Source organism: Ambystoma mexicanum, chromosome 9 (genome assembly GCF_040938575.1).
Source record: "Ambystoma mexicanum isolate Mex_15411 chromosome 9, UKY_AmexF1_1, whole genome shotgun sequence".
NCBI classification, from domain to species: Eukaryota; Metazoa; Chordata; class Amphibia; order Caudata; family Ambystomatidae; genus Ambystoma; species Ambystoma mexicanum.
The window spans coordinates 803,324,643-803,349,422 of record NC_090931.1 but is presented as its reverse complement, the minus strand read 5'-3'; the positions used below and the strand labels follow the sequence as shown (position 1 = coordinate 803,349,422).

Genomic DNA, 24,780 nt, shown 5'->3' with positions numbered 1-24,780 from the left:
GGCGGATTCATGTTTTTAGTTTTTGAACTTTTTACTGCTCAGTTGAGATTCTTTCCCATGGTTCATCGATTTTAACCTTCCAGGCTTATAGTTTTGAAAAACAACGCCACAGCCAGGACACAGCATATGTTTTCTCCACTAGTAAATGCCGTCCACCAGTTATCTTCAGATGTTCTCTTTATTCTCCTCCACCACCTCTTTCTCTTCTGTTCTTTCCTCCTCCTCTTTATAGATCCTCTGATTTGGATATATTCCAGTGTGGGTATTTTGCCTCTGAAGGTCCAGTGCAGGCTTCCTGAAGGCTCTTGCTGTCTCCTGTGAGGAGTCAGAAACGAGAGGCGGACACAAAGTTGTAATGTCATCATTAGTCATTTTATTAACATAAAAAGGGTTTGGATAAAGGCCTATCTGCCTTATCCTAAAGAGAGGTTCTCTGCCTAGACAACTAAAACAAGCTAACCTTGTGTCCTAAAGGTATCTGACCCTCAAACTAAAACACACAATCAAAAAGGTGCAAGGTAAATGTCTCTGCTTCAGATTCAGCATAAAGTGTGCAAAAACCAAATGTGTAAATCCAACAAAACAATCCTTTTACCCAGGGTATGATACCCTTCCCCTGAACTGTCTCGGGTATAATGTTGAAAAGTGTTCTGTTCAAACAATGTTTCTTTAGGATTAGAGGAAATGTCACTTTCACATAACACTTTAGGAATGGTGAAAAGTGTATTTTCCAAGCAATGGTATTGGAAAGGATGGCAAAAGTGTCTTTTCTACACAGCAACTTAAGTGATGGTGTTTTAAGATTTTCTTAAGGATGAGAAAAATGTCTTTTTTCCGAATAATTTATTTCTTTCTTTTTACATTTGATAAGCGCACAAAACCCTAAGGCATCATGGCGCTATTACAACAAGGTACTTTTACATAAAAGAGAAGGGCAACAGTTCATGGCAAGGTGGCGAAAGTGTCAAACTTTAGACAAAGAGCCACGTTTTCAGAGCCTTTCTGAAGGCCCAGTAAGATTGTTCCACCCTCAGGTGTATTGGGAGAGCATTCCAGTGAAAGGCGGCAACGGAGGGAAAGCTGGAGCCTCCACAATTTGCTCGCTTGAATTTGGGCAAGACTAGCCTGTGAACATAGGCCCTTCTGACTGGTCTGGTGGACTGGGCTTTGATAAGGCCTTGAGACCGGTAAGGCAGAGCTAGGCTGTAAAGGCATATGAGAGTTATAGCAAATGTTTTGAAAATTCTCCTTTCTTTGATTGGCAGCCAGTGGGCATTTCTTCTTGCCTCGGAGAAGTGCTCTCTTTTCGGGATGTTGAGAGCCGCTCTGATGGTGTTATCTTGGATCACTTGTAATTTGTGACTATTGCGAGTGGAGGTGCCTGCAAAACAGCTGTTTCAAATAATGATTCCTTAAGAGTAGTAGAAATGTCTCTTTTACACAACACTCCCTAATAATAATGAAAGAGTATCTTTTCCAAATAATGGTATTTGAAAGGATGGCAAAAGGGTCTTTTCTATACAACATCTTATAGAAAATTGCTCCTGGTATACCTTGCTGCTAGGAACCTTTTCGCAATGTCTTTTCTTTTCACGTACTCTAGATGGATTACCTGGTGTACTCTCCTGCCAGGTATCGTTCCCCCAAAGGATTACTGCCTGATTCACTTCTTTCACCAGGTCTTCTTATAACTCTCCATTTATCTGTCAGTCTCTTTCCCTTTAAGTATAACACAGTTGTACTTCTTCGATGTTTATACTTTATTTGCTCCAGGTATTACTTGTTCCAACTTCCCCCATATAGGCATCCCATATATGGAGACTTGTTCAAGCTTTGTTTGGTAACTTCATTATTAATGTTCATTAGTTTGTGGCAATACTTGTTCCAATCTTCCCCATATTGACGTCATATATATGAAGAGTTGTACAGATCTTGCCTTTCAATTACTTCATTAATGTTCACCTGCTTTGGACAACATTTTCTTCAGCTTTCCCCATATCAACATCACATATGTGGAGTTTTGTGTAAACTCTGGTCTTTCTATATCATATGGTTGATAGTCAAAATAAGTTCCAAACTGTTTATACGGCTGTTGGCCCACTCCAGGCCTCCCAATGCCGTTGGGCAGACTCACCAGTGTTTGCTGGCGTTTCCGATCCTTGGCGCATGGCTGAGGTGACGTCCGTGCTTTGGTAAAGTGTTTCCCATTCTGCAGACCCGCCTGCGGTTCTCCTGCCAGTTTCATCTCTTGGCTGTGTCCGCGTCCCCAACAGCTTCTCCACGTACTTCTCCCAGTCTCTCGCTTTGCCGGTAGGAAGTGCCTGTCTCCTTCCGCACAGTCTGCTCTTGAGTGACTGCCTCTGGTTCTGCTCCCCCCACTTTGCCCGCTCTGCACCTCTCTTCTTTACTCTTCTGGACTTGAAAAGGTACACCATTTTAAATGCCCCACACACCTGGTTTCTATTCCAACAACTAGTCTGCACATTTAGCTTGGTGTTTCTTCTGCTCCACATCAACTCCTTTCTCCTCTTCTTAGCACCAGTACTAGAGGTTTTATGGGAGCTGGTGTCCATAGAGGTTTTAGACTTATTAAAGTTCCATTTCCTTAAATACTTGTTTGAATCAAAACTATTAGAAACAGTTAAATGAACATATGTGTAAAGGTATTTTGTTTGGGACCCTTACTTAGGATAACACCATCAGAGACAAAGGATGTTAAATGTAAATCATGTGCCCGAGGTGTGAATGTTATTCTGTCTATGGTGATTTACTGAAAGGTTTATTTGGGTCCTACAATCGGAGGGACTTGTAAAGTGACAACATGCCATTAGGAATTTAGGAATCAGAGTTTTCATCATTAAGAGAAGAAAACTGCGTCCCTCCTGAAGAGGTCACTACATCTCCCTGACAGCCATCTCCTCCCATGTTGATCCTCCCATGTTGATCCTCCCTCATACTACTACCCCCAAGGTAAGGATCAGGTAGCGGTTGTCTTCCCCTGGCAACATGGAAGGGGACTTCAGGCTGGGGATCATGGTTGACTCCACAGGATTCATCACACTGCCGATACCTACTGGATTGAGACTTCTTCACTGAAACCACTTTCTGGGCTGTTACTGCTGCATTCTTGCCAAGATCTTTCCCTTGGTTCGGAGTCATTGGTTGTGAGACCTCACCACCCCACAGAATCTTCAGCTTAGGACATCAGGTTGTTGTCCCCATCCTGGGATTGTTTGCAGGTGTGCTGCCTTTATCGTTTGTCCACCAAGGTACCAGGAGCCATCTTCGGGTTTCCTTGCCTTTCCATAGTCTTCCTCGGCAAAATATCTAATGCAGGCTTGAAGGTAGACACTGTGGGCAGGTGCTTGGTTTCTTTTCTGGTTTGTCTGGGTCATCACTGGTTCAGGGTGCAAATCCCTGGGTACTTGATCCTCTAAACCACACCTGGAAGCAAAGCCCTTTCCTGGCTGTCTTATGCTACTGGAGAAGTTTTTGACGAAATAGTAATAGTGAGGACTGCTTTTCATTGAGGAAATTACTTTTGCTGCAAAAACGAACGTTACCTGCTGTTGGCCTTATCCCAGCATTGCGAGCTGCTAAGAGGCTCTTGCTGGGTGTGCTTACTTCCTGGAGGAGGTGGAGCCGATTCGCGGGCACGTGACAACACACGTGACTTTCCTTGCATCTTCAAAAGGCAGACACAAGCGCGCGAGCGGCGTTAAGCCCGGCAGGGGTAAAGGGCGCCGACTGTTGTGCGACTGTTTGGCGCAGGGGGCGCATTCACTGGGTGGAAGACTGTGGGGGGTGTTTTATTTCTTTCTCCGATCCCCTGGATACACTATGTTCCAGTGGAGCCTGATAACCACATTTCCCGGGTGCCTGCATAACGCAGGTGAGTCAGTACAATTTTACAAGTGTATATTTGCTATTTTTGTTGCCTCCATTCTAGAACAGTTGTGGTAAGGGTCTGACTGAACAAATGGCCAAAACAAGGCCCACTAAAGCCCGGTATAACCTGCGCAAAGGTAAGGACGGGAATATGGACAATCTTCCGCCAAAAGCAACAAAGAAGATCAATACTAAGGGGGTGGAGGGCGGATCGGATAAAGGTACTATCCCGGCTATGTTTGGGAAGAATAGCACAAAGGTGACTCCTACTGCGGATCAATCAGTAGCTGAAGATAGTAATCTTCCACTCCCACCCCCTCACAATAACAGTGACACCCTTGAATCTACAAATTTTAATGACATTGACAATAACTCACTTCTTGATTTGTGCTTATCAATCCAAAAATCGATGGCTTCTTTAAACAAGCCTTTTATACCACAAAATAACTGCCAATAGTGGTAGAGGCACAGGTTGTAAATGCCGTCCAGAATGAGCAGCAGAGGCCCGGGGTATTACTCAGCCCTAAACAAACAGGCAACTCAACCTCTAAGCTATCTGGCATTCATCCTATGCATCCTACCCCTATTTCCCCTGTGGCTCTAACGGCAGGGCGATTGTCGGCCTCTCCAAATCTTTACATCGAATCAGAAGATCTGGAGCATACCAACAGGGGAGCTAGCAAGGATATGGAGGGTCTAAACAACACAGCAATTGCGGAACTGCAGGCCTCAATGGCATCTGTTCAATTTGCCATGAACATTTTATTAAAACTATGTGGGAGGATCCATACTAACTCTATAATCCAGCTGGGACTCCCCAATCCTACTGAGACCATGGACCAAGGCCCGCCTATTTCGTCGCCCCCAAAAGGGGATTGGGGAATGGCAGTCCCGACGGAAACAGGTAATCCAGATGATCCTCTGGAGAGTGGCGTGAAAGCACCCCTGACTAAAAAACAACGCCGGCAACTAAGATGATTAGCCTCCAAAAATGTGGTGGTTGAAATTGCCTCCCCTTTACCAAAAAAGCAAAAAAAAGGGGCCGGAAAACTAAGAAGCATACTAAGAAAAGAGCAGGGACCTTAAGAAGCTGGATAATTCTGGACATAACACAGGAAGTCACTAGTACGATCCTCGAAGATCCGGAATCTGACCCCTCTGCTAGCTCGATTGAAGAATCTACAAAATGCTCTACCCAAAGTGGGGATGGGAACGCAGAGGAAGAGGAGCTACAAAATTCCCTGGAGACAACAGAAATTGAGGACCCAATGCAAGTAAAATATGCATTATCAAAAACTTAAATCAGAAGAAGAGGGACCAGTGGTTGACAAGAATGGAGGTCTTGAATAAACGGTATCAGGTAATATTTTCGCCAGCAAAAATATCCCCGAACATATGGTTGTCGTGAACGGCCATAGGCGATATTTTTGGTGGCGAAAATATTAGGTGCGGGGGTGTCCCCCGCACATAAAAAAATGATGCAGGGGTTGCGGGGTGTCCCCCGCAGGGTCCATGTGTTATTTTCGCCGCAAAAATATGGCAATATTTTTGCATCGCAATATTTTTGCGGCGAAAATATCACATGGAACCGAATAAACTACATCTGATTCCACAGCTATGTGTAATTCGCACGGAAGACTTTTCTTGAGTGGAACCACTTACAGTATGCAATCCTAATGTCAGAGCCCTTCATTGTTGTGTTATGGCATCAGCCCAACTGATCCAATCTCATAAAAAGTGTCTTATGCAGGTGGGGGTTGAGGTAGACGCCTGTAAAGAGAAGGAAGATCCCTCACTTCCAAGTGATGAGTTTGTTGCAGCTCAGAACAAGGGTGGTACACCTACCCAACCATTGGGAAAGAAAGTACAGATGGCAGACATCCAAAATACTTTGAAATGGTTGGCAGATTCAGTTCCTTTGGTTCTACAACAACCATGAGATTATACCATATTAAGTTGGAATACTCATGGTCACCAACATTTTCTTTCTGACAAGGGTTCCCTTTCGCTGATTAACAACTACCCCATTATTCTATTACAAGAAATTTGGTTGTTGCAGCCTACAGCCATCGATGGTTATACTACACACCACACCCTAGCTAAGAAAGGATTACGCGGACGTCCCTATGGGGGCCTAGCTATTGGGGTGTCAAATAAGATCAAAAGTAAAATGATTCCAGTGGACAGTAATTATATATGTGCTGTTGCTCTGACCCTTAGAATAAAAGCAATGTGGGAAGGAATATTGTTAATAAATATATATAATCCCCCAGGTGCTAAGTATAGAGAACACACACAAGATGCCCTGCATGATCTTCTGAGTAATTGGAAATTAATTAACGATAAATACTCTGTCATTGTGGCTGGGGATTTAAATTGCAGGATTAATTGTGGGGGTGGGGGGCATTAGTAACAACCGGCACTTATCTAACAACAGTCTCTAGAATCAGGCTTTTACTGATAGTGAGGGGGTGTGGTGGAGGGGCTTTTTTGATTGTTGGGATCTCGAAATAATCAATGGACGATCAAGAAGTGACAGACCCGGAATATTCACCTGGAAGAGTGGGAGAAGTGAGAGTACCCTTGATTATATTTTCACCACCAGTGTGGAGATTGCAACAATTGTCAATGATATGATGATGAGGGATTGTACATGGAGTGACCACGACCCCTTGATACTGACTCTGGGATGCTGTTCTCCCAGAGCGAAAGTGGCCAACATGGGTGATCTTGCAACTAACCACTCTTTAAATCGTATTTCTTGGTTGGCGAATAATGTGATAAAGACTTCTAAGGCTTCCGGTGACTGGGGGCTTGAACTGTCAAATCTGTTTATGCAGATGTCACCTGAACAAATTGAGAGCTGGATCAGCAAATTCTCTGGTTTACACGGTTCTTGTAAAGTGAGGTTGATGGTGGGTAAGGTGCCACATGAGGCAAAATATGACCGTGCAATCAGAGATAGGAAGCGTAAACTCAGAGGTGATATTCGATTTATTAGAAAGGGTCCTGACCCCAGAAATGCTATAGCTCTTAAAACAAGAAAGCTGAAGGCCGCTTACCGATTATGGCTAAAAATGCATAAAAGATATAGGAAATTTGAGAGATGGCAGCATACGGTTAGAACTTTATGCAGTAAGAGCACCCGTAAAATGTGGTCTATATTAGGAGAGGTGAAAGGGAAGACCATTTCCAGTATGGTGAATCTTATAGGTTGTGACGAATGGATCTCCTATTTGGAAAAGAGGAATGTGGGGATTAGTAACAAGATCAACATCCCCACCGCTTCTAAACCCCTACCTCCCTTACCCCCTTTTATGTGTCTATTGAGGAACTACAAGGCAGAATCAAGGTATTAAACACTTCACGAGCCCCAGGGCCTAATGGCCTCTCTAATGTGGTGATGAGAAACAACCCCCCCTTCTGGGCTAACCTCCTTAAAATTCTGTTTGATAAAGTACTTTATGAGGGTCGCATACCAGCATCTTGGCAGGCAGCCATTATTATACCCGTTTTCAAAAAAGGTAGCAGGACTGAACCAGAGAACTACCAGCTACTATCTATGCTGGATTGCTCGGGGAAGATGTTCGCTGCTCTTATTCTTAACGAAATGTTAAAGTGGGTAGAGGGTGCGGGTATATTAGATCAATTCCAAAGTGGTTTTAGAGCTGGCTAATCCACCTCACATAACATATTTGTTATGAATGCTTTGAGAAGTAAGGCTCTGGTACATGCCAATCCCCCACTCCATGCACTTTATGTAGATTTCAGGGCTGCCTTCGATTCGATAAATCGCTCCCTTCTATGGAATAAATTGAGGAATCTGGGATGCCCTGAATCTCTGCTATATTATCTTGAGCTTTTACACTCCAATAATTATTGTCCAAGTTAGGCTGGACAATCAGGGCTCCGTGACTAAACCCATCCCCTGATCCGAGGGGTAAAGCAGGGGTGTGTGACAGCTCCTACCCTCTATAACTTGTTTGTATCTGATATACCTAAGTCTCTCTTAGGGATTAACAATTGCCCCCCTAAGATAGGCTCTTGCCACTGCCCCATTCTGGCGTACGCGGACAACTTGGTGATCCTGGATCACACCTTCAGTGGGATCCTAAGGTCTGCCAACCAGTTATGGCGGTATGCAGAGAATAACAAACTTGTTATTAATAACAGCAAAACAAACCTATTGCTATATACTGCTGGCAGAGTTGGCAGGCCTCGTATGCTGGTGGGTCTGACTGAAATTGATTACACGTGTACGTATAAATACTTGGGTATAGAATTCGACAAAGGAAACTACCTCACTTGTATCCAGGAGCGTAGAACAAAAGGAGCCCAACTCACAGCCTTAATATACAAGTTTACACGTGACCAGTGTGGGTTTTCAATCTGGGCAGCACGTCAGCTGTATATCCAATGTCTGGCTCCTATGGTTACGTACAGTTTAGACCCATTAATTAACATGAATTTAGGATGGCTACAACTTGTGGAGGGTAAGTTCTGGAGAAAGATTCTTGGCCTTCCCCAATATATCCCTATGGCCATTATTAGACTAGAGTTAGGGATCTCCTCTCTTAAGGCCATGGTTCTAAGGAAAAGGATGGAATTCTACATCAGGTTCAATAATAAACCAACAAATAGGCTTCTTATGACCATTTAAGAGGACACCATGGCGGGTGGACAGGTTAAATTAGTGAGTCAAATTCATTCTCTGATTGCGGAAATCAGTTGGTCACCGGAGTAGGGTAGGGAAAATGAGCACCTGTTCACCAGCATGCGTAGTCGCCTAAATTTGTGTGTAATTTTATCCATCTCAGAAGCCTGAAAAGTTATAGTTTCATTATGTTTGTACTATATACTTATAGGAAGGCGCAACCCTATTTAAATCTCTGCCCATCAGAACATTTGAGGCGATTCATTCTACTTTTATGCCTCAATCATCTACCCGTTCTGATGACCCGCGACCCAGAGCTGGGTCTGGATGTAGCAGAAAGATATTGTAGGATATGTGATCTACCTACTGAGCCGGAGACGGCTTGTCATGTGCTAACGAAATGCTGTAGGATGAGAGCAAAGCACATGAAATATCTTGGTGAGTTCATCCATAACACAGACTACTTGGATCAGGCAGATATCAGGAATCAGTGTTAACACCCTAAACTTAATCTAGCACTTTTTCAGGTGTGGCGTGATGCCGCTATTCATTTGGAAACAAGTACGAGGGGGGCTCCCCCTGGTGTATAGTGGCTATTATTTTATCTATAGTAATCAAATAGGTAATGTAAGTATGAAATGATCAGCTTTATTGGTACGAATATGAAGAGGGGTTCTCTCCTTTTTATGAATATATAGTCATGTCTCACATCTATATACAGCATCACCTATTTATCAGTTTTACCAAGGATTCGATTTTATCCATTTCACCTTGTGTTCTGTCTCGATTGATTGATTGATTTGATATGATGTTATTGAATGTATAATGATTTTTTATATCATGCATGTTGAATATAATTTATATTTCAATTGTCTGATGTAATTGTGTAAAGTTCTGTATCACATTAATAAATATATGTAATCGTGAGTACATACCTCAGGGTCCCGGGGTGGACGATTATTAGAGATATTCACCCCCAGGGGTCACTCTGGTCTGGGCTTGAGATTCTTTGGAGGAGTAGAGTCTCCGCTACATTTCCCATAGACTTCTATTGGTGGTCCTCATACTCGGCTGCATCTTCCGATGGGGCTTCTGGTTCATCCTTCAAACTCTGGAACTCTTAGGTCGCATTTCTTCTGGCCTTCCCTGAGGTTGTCTCACTTTTGGGGTAGAACTGACTTACCTCCACTAAAGCACTGGCCCTTTCACTTTCCTCCTTTTGTTTGCTTTAGAACATTCAACCTGCTCTTGTTCAGGAAACATTTTCATTCAAGTTCCAGAGGATCAGGGAGCTTGGGACCATAACATATAATGTTGGTACTTACATGTGATTTTTAATTCATTTTTGAAGTCATGCTCTGCGTTTTTCCAATGGTGAGTGTATTTTGAACATTTTAGCTAACATTGGTGACACTGTAGAGAGACTTCATTGAAAGGTTTTGCAATGGTACAGGTTGCTAAAATGTCTCTTATTATTTCTTGGAAGACTGTGGATATAATTTGAAAGTGTGCCCTACTGTCTATGACTGCAATGTGTTATCATATGTGCATTTTCATAATTAATGGAGAGCTTCGGTGTAGGATTTAGGGATTATTTGACTATCTTTCTGTTAGATAGAAAATGGCTACATCCCTTTTACTCCAACCCCCTACCTATATGTGTTAAGTGCTGACAACCACCAGGTATTGAGTCGGCCCCATATATCATCAGTGAGTTGTGTCTTTAGGACACTGTGCAAAATTATGCAGGCCCATGGGGACTTTAAATGCTTGTTAGGATGTGTGGTTCCCTTGTTCTGCCCACCACATGTTAATTTATAGTGGGAATGCATATAGACAAAGGGGTTACGCAGATCTTATCTAGACAGGTAGTGTGGACTAATTGTACTGTTATGTCAGGAACTACACCTACCTGAGAGTTAAGCCTTTTTTCGTTTTGTCCTTGGTTTCTTGCCTTAAGAGAGGTGTGGCTTCCCTTTCTTGTTGGGTGCTAGCCTCCCATTAGGGTTAGTGGTTATAGTACCCTGAACAGAGGGTGGTACAAAAACTGCATTAACAAGCATGCCCTTCTATAATACTTTTTGAGGCTTAATGTCGTGTTCCTGTCTGCCAGTATGCAGAACAGAAAACGATTAAGAAGTCAGAAGCAAGACAGTGCACTGTCTAAACACACTGAATAGGTCTTACATTATTACAATATAGAGCTTTAAATTAGTCTTGCAAGTGCTCTAAATCAATTTCTTAGTGCTACATAAATCAGACATTCATTCATTAGGAGAACACTGATAACGCTGTCATGAGAGAAATCATCTACCTATCCTCAACAATTGGCATGGTTGGACATAGTCGGTAGACCCCATCCCCACCTGTGTTTTTGTACACAACGTGCATTCATGTATCAAATAACGGAAGAAATGCAATATGTCAAAATCTCTAGCACTTCAAAAATCTGTATACATGATTTTCTTTCAGAGTAGGAGGACAGTGAGGGAGAATAGAGCACAAATGTGTTAGAAAAATGTACAAACAAAAATTACAATAATGAAATCCACATAAAACACTAACCTGGTCACTAAGTGTGCATTGTTCTGTGCAAATATCTGTGATCAGATTTCTAGCTTGCTTTGCCATCTCATCCAAAAACATGTTACATAATGAAAGACTCCTGTCTCCAATGTGATGACGCTGAAGGAGAAAATTAAACAGCAGCTATGAATTTTAGCCATTACTGTATATTAATTATTGCACATCGATACACATTGTAATCACATTGTGGGTTTTACCTTATGATACGGCAACCCAATAAGAACAAAAATATACAGCTTGCATTTTAGATTCCAAAGCCTAGAATTAGTGTCATGAATTATAAAGCCAGGATTAGCACCCCTCCACCCCCGTCCTGTTAAAGAAGCAGCACGGCCACTCAGAATACAGTCTACAACTACCAGTATAGAACACTTTCTGAGCATTGGGAGTTGTCCAAGCATTAGGGATTGCCTCCAATTTCCTCGCTCCATCCATGTACCACTAAATTCCTAGCTCGCACACTTAGCTCTCCGAGCATGCCGACCCCCCCTCCCCCCCGAGTCACCTTTTGCTGGCCACCAGCACTGCTTAGTAGAGCACATCTTCAAACCAATTAACTTCTGTGCCCTGGCCACTAAGCCTAACTCGCTCAGTTGTCATCTTGGAATGGGTGCACTAATTTCTTTCACTGTCACTAGTTATGTCACGGTTTCATTTACGTTGCTTGATGCTGCCATTTTAAATTAGGGACCATTGTATCCACTGAATGGGAAACTACCATTTATACAACTTTGTGCCTTGAGAAAGCCCGGGTAATTGAGAAACAATTGCATGTGTCTACAAATAGAGAACATTGGCACTACGAATAATCAAAAACTGATCTGGTACTAGACCAATCAAAATATAACCCAAGATTTGAACATATTTTCTTTGACCTATTGAAGCCTAGGTGCATGTTACAAAGCCAACATACGCATACACCACAACCTATATTTTCCGACTGTCTAATGGGTATCAGTCTTTGCTAGGTTTCTGCTGCCAGGCAACACTATTGAAGGATTAACTATTTTAGACAGAGGGAAAGTGCACTGCTCAATCCCCACCACTCCTATCTCCACCATTCATATTGCCCTGGGTTTCCTCTTGTGCACAGGGTGTGTTGGTAGTAATATCAGAAGAAAAGCACAGTTGCTATAACATTATAGATCTTATGTAGGGAGGTGGTGTTCATGATCGCTAGGGATAATTTCCTTTGCCTACTTAATGCCCTCAAGCTTAGCGTGAGGGAAGGAACACGTGCCTGTAGCTATTGTTCTCCAGCATGGGTCTGACATGGATTCACATGCTCATGAATATTCCCCGTTGTCAGGCTGGGAATCCTCAGTAAAAGAAAAACAGTTTCACTTTCACTTACAAACTGTATTTCTCCTTTAAACCAATCACTGCCCTCTAGGTCATACTACCCCCATCCAATAACAGCCCTCTCCCTAAGCCCCTCCTCTGGCAGTCATCTTCAGATTTGGTAAGCACGTAAAGTGGCAGTATGACCAAGAAGAGCCCCAGAGGGGACGGAGGGAGGGTTCGCATGTGAATCCATGCCAGACCCATGCAGAAGAACAATAGTTACTGGTAAGTAACTTGTTCCTTCTCCAGCATGGGGTCTGGCATAGATTCACATGCTCAAGAATAACGAATACATAGCAGTAAAACATTACACAACCACGGGAGGTAGCAAGGCTCAACAGAAGAAATCAACTCTTACCTCCAGAACAGACCCGCCTCAAGCTAACAGGTTTCATAGCACTGCTTGCCCGACTCTGGACTCCTCCCTGGAATTTCTGTCGACGCAGTAGAATTTTGTGAAGGTGTGCGTGGATCTCCATGTAGCCGCACTGCAGATGTCCAGCAGGGGCACACCACACAGGAACACCGTTGTTGCAGCAATCGCTCTGGTGAAGTGGGCTCTCAGACGGCCGGGGAACTGTCAGTTCGCCAACCGATGACAGTACATGGTGCATCCGGATAGCCACCTTGAGATGGAAGACTTGGAGAAGGCCTTCCCATGGTACATAGGAAAAAGGTTTGTGAAGTCTTCCGAAAACTCTTTGTGCGAGTCACAGAGAACTTCAGGGCACAAGCAATGTCCAGTGAGTGCAAGGCCCTTTCAGTCAGTGACGAAGGCTTCGGGAAAAATACAGCTAACACCAAAGGCTCGTTGAGGTGGAATTCTGACGTAATCTTTGGCACAAAGAGGGGTGCGTCCGCAGCACCACCCTTGATTCGTGGAAAGTCAGGTATGGCTGTTTGCAGTATAGGGTTTGTACCTTACCTACCCTCCTGGCAGAGGTGATGGCCACAAGGAAAAATGTTTTCCACGAAAGGCACGCGAGAGGGGTCTGATAAATAGGCTTGAAAGGAGCCCCCATGAGCCGTGTCAGCACCAAGTTGAGTTCCCACACCAGGGCAGGAGCCTTCACCGGCAGGAATGGTCGAAATAGTCCTTTGAGGAACTCCTTGATGAGTCGGTGAGACCAAAGTGAAGCTCTTCCTGGAGACCTGGTGTAGCAGGAGATAGCTGCCAGATGTACCTTTGTACCTTGATAGAGGCGTGCGCCAGACCGGCCTTGGCCAAGGACAGCAAGTACGGAAGAATCTGCTGGGCCATGACCCTCGGAGGGGTAATCTTCTGAGACCAGCACCACGTAGCGAAACACTTCCACTTGAGACCGTAGCACTTCAAAGTCGATGACACTCTGGCCTTGGCGAGGACTTCCCTACAGTACACAGGCAACGCATATCCTCCAAACTCTAGGGCTGCAGGAGCCAAGCCCTCAGGTTCAGCGACCCTGGGTCGTGATGAAGGATTGCGCCTCCTTCCCTGGTGAGAAGATCTAGAACCACTGGCAACTTGACCGGAGGCGATGGTGACAGGCTGAGAAGGTCCGGGTACCAATCTGCCTAGGCCATGCCGGGGTGATGAGTATCATCCTGCACCGGCACTGTCTGAGTGTGTTGATCACTCGTAGCAGGAGCGGTAAAGGAGGAAACGCGTACAGAAAAAGTCCTTTGCACAGGAAGGAGAATGAGTCCCCTAGTCTCCTCGGTTGGTGGAATCTGCTGGCAAACTTCTGGCATTTGGAGTTTGCCGCTGTCGCAAACAGACTGATCTGGGGCCTGCCCCACCTGACAAAGATGCAGTCCACCTGGTCCTGTCAGGACTTCAGTCTTCGCCCCGTTCTATCCTCATCCCTCCGTCGGGTTCACTCTTGTCAAGTCTTGCCTTTCACACAATTCTTTCTCTTGAATTCACTATGCAGGATTCACCTCCCTTAGCTTTCCCATTATGTGCAGGTCAAAGACCTTTTCCTTGCGGCTCTCCTAGGGCCTTCTGGTATCGGTAGTTCAACAAACGGGGGATCAACCAGAGTCTCTTGAGTGAGCACCCACGTGGAGCCGGACCCCTCTGCAGCTGGTTTGCTCTCAATGTTCACAGTTCTTTGTACTTTTCTTAATTTGCACTTTGCAACTTTCATTCAACACAGTTTGGTTTCTTATCCGTTCTCCCCTCGACTCACCGGCTGTGATGAACTGCTTGCTTTACTTGTATCTGGAGGCAAGCCCGGTACCACGGTAGCAGGCGTCTCCCTCTGTCCTGAGCATCAGCATAGGCATGCTCCAAGTACCGTTGACATCTACTGCAACACACTTGGGCTATTGTCTGCGGTCTTACCATTTCTTCTACAGAGGTCTTGCGGGTCTGGTTCGGAAAGGGCAAGGTCGCTTCCCTCCTTGTCTGGCTTTTGCTTCTCAACACCTTTCTCCTCCTCTTGAACCACCGCATGGATAGCTCTGTCAGCGTGCAGTCTGCCTTGCTCGTATTGTGCCCTTGTGCTCCACCTTTTATCCCTGTGGGGAAGGGAAAAGGGCTGTCAGGTGTGAGAGATTTTGGTCAATTGCCTGACTTTGCCTGACCCTTGTATTGGAACAGGTCAGGTAAACGGCTCTGGTGTTAGTCTGTTGTCTTTTGTGGTGTGCAAAAGTGTTAGTGTGGAAAAAGTGGGACGCAGGTGCAGTGTTTCTGAATATCCTAAGTGGTTGGATGGGGAAAAAGGTGTTGGAAAAAGGGGGGTACCGAGTCTCACCTGTCGGTGTCCCACTTCCACTCCCACAGGACCCCATCCAGGTGATCATCCCTCATTAGTCCACCCCCAGGAACTGGATCCAATAGCGATGGACGTGTCCTGGCCACCTGGATGACAGATCCCCAGGGGCCAGTCAGGGAGACACCTTCAGGCTTCTCACACTACCCACACCCTGGACACTGGCCGTTGCCTTAGAGATGACTCGACATCTGCGTCTAGGTATGAAAATACGTAACTCCCTCCCTTCCTTATATGGGCAGCCACCACTGCCATCAACTTGGTGGACACCCCGGCCATGAGGTCAATCCATAGGGAATTTTGCCAGCAGGCTCCAAATCCAAACATAGAAGCACTGGAGACCTGACCAGAGGCTTTCTAAGGAATGGGAGACAGTATCCATTGCTGAACAATTGCACTAACCAAGCATCAGGGGTGATCTCTTGCCACATGTCTGTAAAGGAGGAGATGTGCCTCCAACAGAGAAGTATGGGCAGAAACCTTACAGGGGTTGTGAGGTGTAAACTGCTGAAGGCGCCAAGTTCATAGATGCCCGACTTATCGAAGCACCCTTACCCATGCTTGGGCGCATGTACCATCTCTGCACCGTCTTGGCTTGGGGCATTTTCATCTTCATTGGCAAACAATGGGAAATGCCCAGAAACCTCTCCCTTTGGTTCCAAAAACAAAGGAAGGAGATGATATCGGCTGCTGGACTGCCAAAGTTAATGATTTGGCTGTAATCCTCTACTCTTTGAACTTTTCCAAGGATTTGTCTGCCTTGGTCGCAAACACTCACCATTGAAAGGCATATCTAATAACTTCACTTGCGCCTCTAGAGAAAACCCTGAGGATTGCGGCCAAGCGGCCTTATGGATAATCACCAATCTCCCCCATGAAACAGACAACACAATCACTGCATCCAAATTGGATTATAGGGTTTAACAAGCCACTTCCAAGCCATCTCAGATTGTTCCCTCCATCAAATGAGTCCACGTCACAGAAATCATGTTCCACAAAATGTGGGAATGCCTCACTGCTGCGCAAGAGACATTCATCCCATTCAATGTCATGTATCCAAAGTAAAATAAAATGTGGCCTGGCCCTCAGTATTCTGTGCCTCAGGAGTGAGAGTCAATGTTGAAGCCGAAGTTTTCAAATTCACTGTGGGCGCTTTTACCATTAGCCCTTCAGGAGCTTATACTTCTTTGTAAGGTCCTCATCGGCCAAGAGAGCAGAGGATGGGTGTTGCCACAATGCCAATTAATGATTGCTGCATGAAAAGGGTGGCAGTCTCCGACTATGTGCTCTTTATCTAAGATATCCATTAGATCTTATTGCAGTAGTGGCTTTGCTGGGGCACTTAACCCTAGGGAAGTCACATCTTTGTCTATCACTTTCTGAAATTCTGCTTTGTTGTGAGTAGCTTGCTGCAAATCAAGGTTGGGGCACAGGTCAGGGCTACTCACAATTCACAGCCCCAACAGTAAAGTTCTGCCGGATCCTCCTGAAAATCGAGTAGGGGATCCTGACCAACCCCTGACAAATGTTTGAGACAGAAGAGAACAGGGTCCCATTCTTCATCGAAGATCGTCCTCATGGATTTGGAGACCAGAGTCCTCTACTCCGGTGCATAGTCCATCGGAGCAGAACGGTCAGAGAGGGACAGGCGGTGGCCGTGGTCAAGCCTGACATAACAGCGACTTCGAGAGGACCCAGGTTGAGGGAGTGCGGCCCTGACTCCTGGAGATCATTACCGGAAGAATCTGGCACAGTTGTCTGGAGGATAGCCAAGGACTTTGAGGCTGAAGTAGTATCAGTCACGACCTGAGCATAAAAAGCCAATGAGCCGTATTGCCTCATGCCATGATCTTTCCCCAAACACCACAAATATAAGGTGGGTCGGTCACAGACATGTTGGAGCTGCAGTCCCACCAATGCTTGAAACCCGAGGGTTTGGGACCAGGCGTAATGGTGCAGAAACTGTTTAACAAAACTGTTCCAGAGAAACAGCGGGATGAGGAACTTAAAGAGGAAGAAACTAAGAGAGGCGAAGTTCGTACTACATATGTACTGTCAATGTGACGTCCAGAGTCGAAAAACAGGAGGACTGGAGAGGGTGTCTGACGAGCTACACTACATGCCCTATGAAGGAATTTTCCAAGAACAGCTGCCGATGGGGATTATCTATCCAGCTGAAGAATCTGTGGGAGGATGCAATCCCTTGAAAGCTTGTTCACTCGGTACCTCCGCTTTGCTTATGGATGGGGGTAGAGACGTTCTGTCTCACTCTAATATAGAAATGAAATTATTTACCCATCAACCATGCATTCATGGTTTTATATGGATACTGCTTTAAATGCAAGTATAATATTGCTATCATCAACCTCCCATAAAAGCTTTTTTTAGGACTTTAATTGTATTCTTTAAGTGCATAATAATGCATGCATGTAAAATATACGTAGAAATGCCGATTTAAACTTTCACCACTACAAGTGAAGCAGCCCTGAAGATGCCTTTTCCAAAAGAGGAGGTTAATAATTATAGAACACTTTTAGAGTACGGAAACAAATCTGTACAACTAAATACGTTGATTAGTAGGCCTCTTGTGATCCAACCTTATCTAATTTGGGGTTCCTATAAGACCGACCGGTGGCTAATTACTAGGGCGAGGTTCGACTGCCTTCTCTTGCGAGGGAATACAGCAAGTTGGAAAGGGTTTCCGGATTCGGCAGGGTTCCCGGTGTGCGGCCATCACTTAGAAGATCTGGCTCATGTGTTGCTGTTTTGTACAGGGTATACAGGGATTCGGAGAGCAACTCTAATACCTGCTCTTAAAACGGCAGAGATCCGCCATTATAAAGCGGCTCTCACTTTCCTTTTGAGTGCTGACTCCATTTTCACTGCTTGGGCATTGCTTTCTTTTTTGAAGAGAGCGATGTATTTTAGAAAGGGGCTGATGGGGCTCCAGGGAGATTGAGGTTCTTTAATATCTTGGTGGGACGCAGTTGGAAATGGTGCTAATGTATTAAATATTGAGGCAACCGAGTAGTTGGAACAGTGATTTTGTATTATTTTTAAGGCTATTTCACTGCAGTTATTTTACCTATGCATGATATGGTTTTTGCATATGATCTTAAGGAATATATTTTATTAATTTTTTTATTTTATGGATGTATGTAATGTTGTTTTTGTGTTTTAAGGATCTTAGTATCCAAAATAAACTTTTGACTGACTTAACACAATAAATGCATGACGAACATTATTAAATATGTGAGAAACGTTCATGTCTTCCCATGTATCAACTGCAAAGATAAGGGTATTTCATTTGATCAAATTTAGAATTTTTTCTATGTACGTGGTAGTGTGGATACGTATTGTATAGTATTTATATGGTTTTGTATACCCAAGTTTGTATACAGTGGTGGCATTCTTGAAAGATTGTATATAATTATATGGTTGTATAAAGAGAATGGGTTAAATCGATGAAAACATTTATTATATTTGTACATACCTTTTTATCTGTTTATTCACAAAATGTTTTTTTCTATTATCAGACTCTCCATCCGCTTGAAGAGGCTGCCGATATCCAAACCTGCATCTCTCAGGCCACTAACAACATGGCTGAACGGTTTAAAATCTGCAAGGAACTCACCAATCCTACTACAGTCTCCACTTCTCCTCTGCCTTCCCTCTACCCCTGCACTGCACTGGCCTCTCACTTCACCAAAACTCAGGACATCATGTCCTCACTCTCCTCTACACCCTCCCTTGTCCCTCGCCCGCTCACGCCACCCTGGGCGCCCCCTCTCCCATTTCCTCCTACTCTCCTCTTTCTCGCCCATATCACCAGATGAGGTCTCAATATAAGTTCTCTCTATTAAAGTCTCTTCCAAACAGGTGGTCCCCTGCTCCTCCAGAACTATCAAGGACAACATTGCCTCTCTTGCTCAACACTTGATTGATTTCTGCAATCACGCCTTTGCCACTGGCTCCTTCCCGCTACTCCTCAAGCACTCCCTTGTGCACGCACTCATCAAAAAAACCTTCTGCTGACCCCTCCTGCCTGCCTAAATACTGCCCTATCTCTATTACCCCATCCTGGGTAAACTCTTGAAGAAGCTGGTCATCTCCTAGATGATCCACCACACTGAATCTGTTGGTTGTCTCCACGACCACCAGTCTGGCTTCAGAGCAGCCAGAGACACAGAAACTGCACTCCTGAACACCTGTGAAGATTTGCTCTCAAATCTCGATTCTAACTCTCCTTCCGTGCTCATCCTTCTTCACCTTTCCTCTGCCACTGATACGGTCAATCATGCCATCCTTATAAACCGGTTCTGTGATACCCTTGGCATCACAGACCAGGCACTGGACGGGTTGACCTTGCCAGGTTCAACTGGGCCCTTTTCTCTCCGCCATCACACTCTCCACCTGCGGCGTGCTTCAGGGCTCTATACTCTTGCTGTGGCTCTTCAACATCTACCTTGCCCCTCTGGCCCATTTGATCTCTGCATTCTCTCCTCACTTCCGAGTGTTCTGTGGATGACACGCAGCTCTGCTTCAAGCTTCCCTAAACAGCCTCCTCTTCACTTCTCTCATTCTCAACAGTCTGACTGCTATTAAGGCATGGTGTGCTGCAAACGATCTCTGCCTTAATGTGAGTAAGACCGAGATCCTTCTCATTGGAACCCCAGCTCCTTTCTTCCCTCCTACTCTCTGACCACCCTCCATGGGCCTCCTCCCCTTTACCTCTTGTGAGGCAAAACAACTTGGTGTCATCTTCAACTCCTCTCTCTCCTCTCCTCTCCTCACATCACAGACCTTGCAAAGAAGGCTGACGTCCAGCTGCACCTCCTCAGAGGGATTATCCCTTTCCTCACCTTCCCCCAGAAACTCAATGTCTCCAGAGCTCTGGTCCTCTCTAGGCTGGACTACCGCAACAGCCTCTTTCTCAATCTGCCAAAATCCTCCCTCTGCCCCTTCATCTAATCCAGAATAGGACAGCGAGACTTATCATTGGCCTCAAGCCCAGGGACAGTATCTCTCCAGCCCTACAATCTATCCACTGGCCCCCATTGCATCGAGGATCAAGTTCAAGACCCTCTGCATCATCCACAAGGCTTTCTGGGGACTGGGCCCCCGCTACATCCAACTCTCTCTCCCTAAATACCTCCCAGCTAGAGCCCTTCGGTCTTCTACCTCCAACTCTCGGCAGATCAGATGCTTTTCCAAGCAGAGAGGAGTTCTCTCTCTTCTGCAGGTGCCTCCCTCTGGAATGGCCTCCCTGCTTCTCTCAGACTTCAGCCAGATCTCCTTGAGTTCCAGAAGCTTCTCAAGACTCCTTTTCTCTTCCTCCTTCCCTTCCCGTGCTAATTTCCCCCTCTGTCTCATTTGACTGGCTACCTGGTTCCTTCTGATTCTTACAGGGCACTTGACCCTCCTCGAACAGTCTACCCCCGCACTTTGTCTCCCATGATCCCCCTGCAATAGCCTGGCCGGGCATGCACCCTATTGAACCCATCCAGCCCGTCTTGCACTTGGCACGTGGACCTTCTTCCCCTGGCACTTGTCCACCTGGCCTCCCCTTAGCACTCACCTATCCTTTGAGCCCTCTTCCCACACACCCTCCTAAGCAACTACACGCTCGGCACTCTGACCTGCACTTTCTTTCCCTTGTTAGCATTTGCGCATTCCACTCTGACCGGCACTTCCCCCCATCCCCCGTCCCCCACCCCCCTGCACTTCTTGTTACTGCACTTGCACGATCCGAATGCCAAGACCTAGTAGAACCGTCTTTTGTTTTTCTTCATCCCTGTCACCCCCACATCGCCTCAAAACACCATTTGCTGTAAAGGTGCATTATAAATACCAAATTAATTTAAAAAAATAAAAAATATATATATATTATTTGTAAAGTACTTTTCTAAGTAGAGGTCCGATTTAAGGAATGTTTACTCTGAAGAAAATGGACATACTCTTTGCATACAGAATTAATTGATTTGTTAAACTGTAAATTTGCTTTGAAGCACAAAGTTCACTAGGGAAATTTGTTATGTGTTGCCTTCTGCTTGAGCCAGTTTCCACTGTATCCACTAATATATTAATGACCTCGTTCAAGGCCCCTTTGCCCCCCTTCAAAATGTCCGGAGCCTCCTGTTTTTCTTCCAGGTGGTGTTCGAATACCAGAGCCATTTTATATTACATGTCTCGGTCACATTCAAATATATCTCCAGTGCCTTTGACATCTTTACCATAGTTGCTCTTATTGACAGCACCTTCTTTCCGAAGGAATTTATTCTGGCTTTTACCATCTGGCAAGAACAGGCATTTGGCTTATGGGTTTGCTAAACACCTCCACGCTGCCACTGATCCACCAACTCTATGACTGGCCTTAAGCATTTTGGGCATCATCTGGTGCCTCAAACATTTTCTCCTGCCTCCCCTTCGGGTGAGGTTCTAAGAATGAAGTCTGTATTGTTTATACACCTTCCAAGACCTGCTCTAGAATTGGCACATAGGGGGGCTGTTTTTCTTTGCTTACTCATGTGGTTGAAACAAAACCATTGTGTTTTGTCCCATTTCAGAAAAAGAGCAAACATTGCAGGCCTTTGCCATCATGTTATAAAAAAAACCTCTTCAACTTCATCTGGGGGTGAACACCGTGGCGAATATTCCCAAAGCCCTTTTTGGACGCTAGGTCATACCACTCATCTTCTGTGTGGAAATAAATACTGAACACCTCTATATCCTTTGGTTTATCGGGCCCTTCCTTAGTGCAGGATCGAGATGACGACAACTCTTCTTCCTTGGTTCTCGCCTGCATACCCTGTTTAGGCATTTTCAGGCCGTTCACAATGGTCGTGAGATCCTGCTGCTTGATTGCTGCTAATTATTTATTCTCTTAAATATATTATATACATACTCACTGTTTCTCAGATGGGTCGTCTTTGGATAACAAGTCAGGGCACAGATAAATTACACTAGACAACAGCTGACTGCTCTCAATGCTAACTTAGGCTCCATCAAAGGAGCTCACATTACCCTCTTACTGACACATACACCTGAGACTCTCTCTGATCGGTTGCTTGATCAGTGCCATGAAGTTTGTTTTTTAGTAAGCAGTTGATTGTTATGCTCCCCTGATTCTTATGTCCCACAAAACCCATGTTATTCCATCTGAGATCCCTTAAAGATAATTACCAAAAAAGAGAAACACTGGAGGTGTGCTACGGATTCTAACACCTTATTTTTTCATAGTGTAAGATGCCCTTCATTGTTATAAAAAACACTTCAGTTAAGTCTAAAGCCTACATTTTTCATGACTGCATATATGTAGCCATCAACAAATCCAAATAGCTCTTTTCAATTGTCTTGCGCATCCAAAATCATGTTACAAAACCCTGCACTCACCTCAACTAGCTGAGTTTAATAATTATTTTATATCTAAGACAGAGTCTATCAGAAAGAATTTAAATAAACATGTTCAGCACTCTTTTTAGACATCATTTGCACGACAGTCCAAGATGATCTTGAATTCCATGAAGAGGCTAGGAACCAGTTCTTCCCCTACTACAGGGGTTGACGCGCACTCAACTTAGTGAGATGTTTTACCTGCAATAACAGCTGACCATCTTGCAATCTCCCTGGCCAAAACGATAACCAATATCTTAATTTTTCTGGGGCGCAGGGATTGGTCCTGCCTAACTCTTAAAACTGTACTAATAACCACTTATTAAAAAATATTCCACTCAGTTTACTAACTACCACCCCACTGCAGCCTCAGCTTGGATTGCCAAGACCTTAGAAAAGCCAATCTCTTTAAAACTACTAATATTTGTGTATAATAATACAATGTTGCGTTTGTTGCAGTCTGGGTTTTGCCCCACACATGGGAAAGAATATGTAGTGGTCTCTGCCTGGGACGACATCCTGGCTAACCCAGGTGGGGGTCACCTCTCTGCTTGTGAAGCTGGATTTATCATCAGCTTTAGATATGGTGGATTAAACCATTCTTCTCTCCAACATAAAAAGGATCTGATCAGGCCCTTATGTGGTTTTGCAGCTTTCTTAATGGTACATCCGAAATAGTGCAAGCTGGTCCCTTCACCTCCAAATCTGTCCCAGTGACTTGTGCTGTGCCTCGAAGCTCTCCACTATTGCCCCTGTTATTTAATATTTATTTGCGACCATTGGCATTCTGCGAGAAAAAAAAACAATTGCATTTCCACTCCTATGCCGACAACACTCAGTTGAACGCCAAAAGCTCCTGACAAAGTTAATAATTTTGCACATCTAGAGGATTGTGTGATGAATCCTGTGGAGTCATCACTGATCCCCAGCCTTAAATCTCCTATGTAGCCAGGGGACCGCAGCCGGTACCTGATCCCAACCCTGGGGGTGGTATTATGAAGGAGGGTCACATGGGAGGAGATGGCTGTCGGGGAGAAGTGGTGACCCCATCGTGAGGGACGCAGTATGGCCCTCTTCCATGTTAAGAAGATCTTATAATCCCGGATTTCTTGATGGCATATTGCTAGTGCACCAAAACTTCTAATAACAAAACTCAAAGACCTCTTTTCGCTAGACACTCTAGGCCAGATGACATTCACCTTTTATGTACACAGGGTATTTACATAACATCTTCTAGGTCTCACCATCCTGACTCTAGTGTAAATCCAAAGCATTGTAACATTTCAGTCTCAATCTCCAATGGACTCCAAGTCCCAGAAAAAGTATCGTAATGGGACGAGGAAGAAGCAAAAGGAGTTAATGTGGAGCAAGAAGCATACCAAGCTGAATGTGCAGCCTAATTGTTGGGATACCAGTCAGCCAGGCAGGAAATTTAAAAATGGTGTGTTTTTGGAGTCAAACGGAACAGAAGTAGAGGAGAGACGCAGAGCGGGCGCAGCGGGAAGCAGAACCGGAGACAGGCACGCTCAGGTAGGCTGTACTGAACGAGGCAGATGCTCCTACCAGAGTGGAGAGAGGCCAGGAGCTGCATAGCAGAAGCAGAACAGGGGGCGTGAAGGAGCTGGCAATAAGGAGAAGGCTGGTGAGAGCGCAGTCATGCGGCAGAGCCAGCATTCAAATGGGCGAGCGAGAGAGAAGCCGTGTCTGCGGGGCAGGGAACGCTTCCTCAGTGTTCAAACATTGCGACAGCAGTACGCCAAAGGTCGGGGATGCCAAAAACACTGGCAAGTCTACCCTGGAGTGTTGGAAGGCCCAGGGCATACCGACAAGAGTACCCTCAATTACCAAGATGTTATAAATGTCAGCCTAGTAACATTGAAAGAGGTTATATGTCTTTACCTCGAACAATATACAGCGAGGGCATGTTTTACCAATTTTCTTTTACCGAAAACGGTTTCACCGTATTAACATACATAAAGTAAAAACAGTTTATATACCAAAACACCTTTACTGTAAAGAGTAAGAGACAGCGCCAGAGACACCCCCGTAAACCTGTATGCTGGATGCATTTTTAAAGAAATAATGTATTGAGGGGGGAAATCACCCACCAAACCCCAGTTTTGAACCCTTACAAACACCCCAAACATTCCCTTACCCCAC

The 24,780-nt window shown here is 44.9% G+C and overlaps 1 protein-coding gene across 5 annotated transcripts in view; it reads right to left on the bottom strand.

The window, feature by feature from the left end:
* The window catches only part of NCKAP1 (NCK associated protein 1), a 1,877,983-nt gene that overhangs the window by 987,502 nt on the left and 865,701 nt on the right, over positions 1 to 24,780 (bottom strand). For all 5 annotated transcript variants that reach the window (XM_069615779.1, XM_069615776.1, XM_069615777.1 and 2 more), the window contains one exon: positions 11,108 to 11,227. In XM_069615779.1, the coding sequence (XP_069471880.1) occupies positions 11,108 to 11,227 (120 nt within the window). The remainder of the gene's footprint in view (positions 1 to 11,107; positions 11,228 to 24,780) is intronic.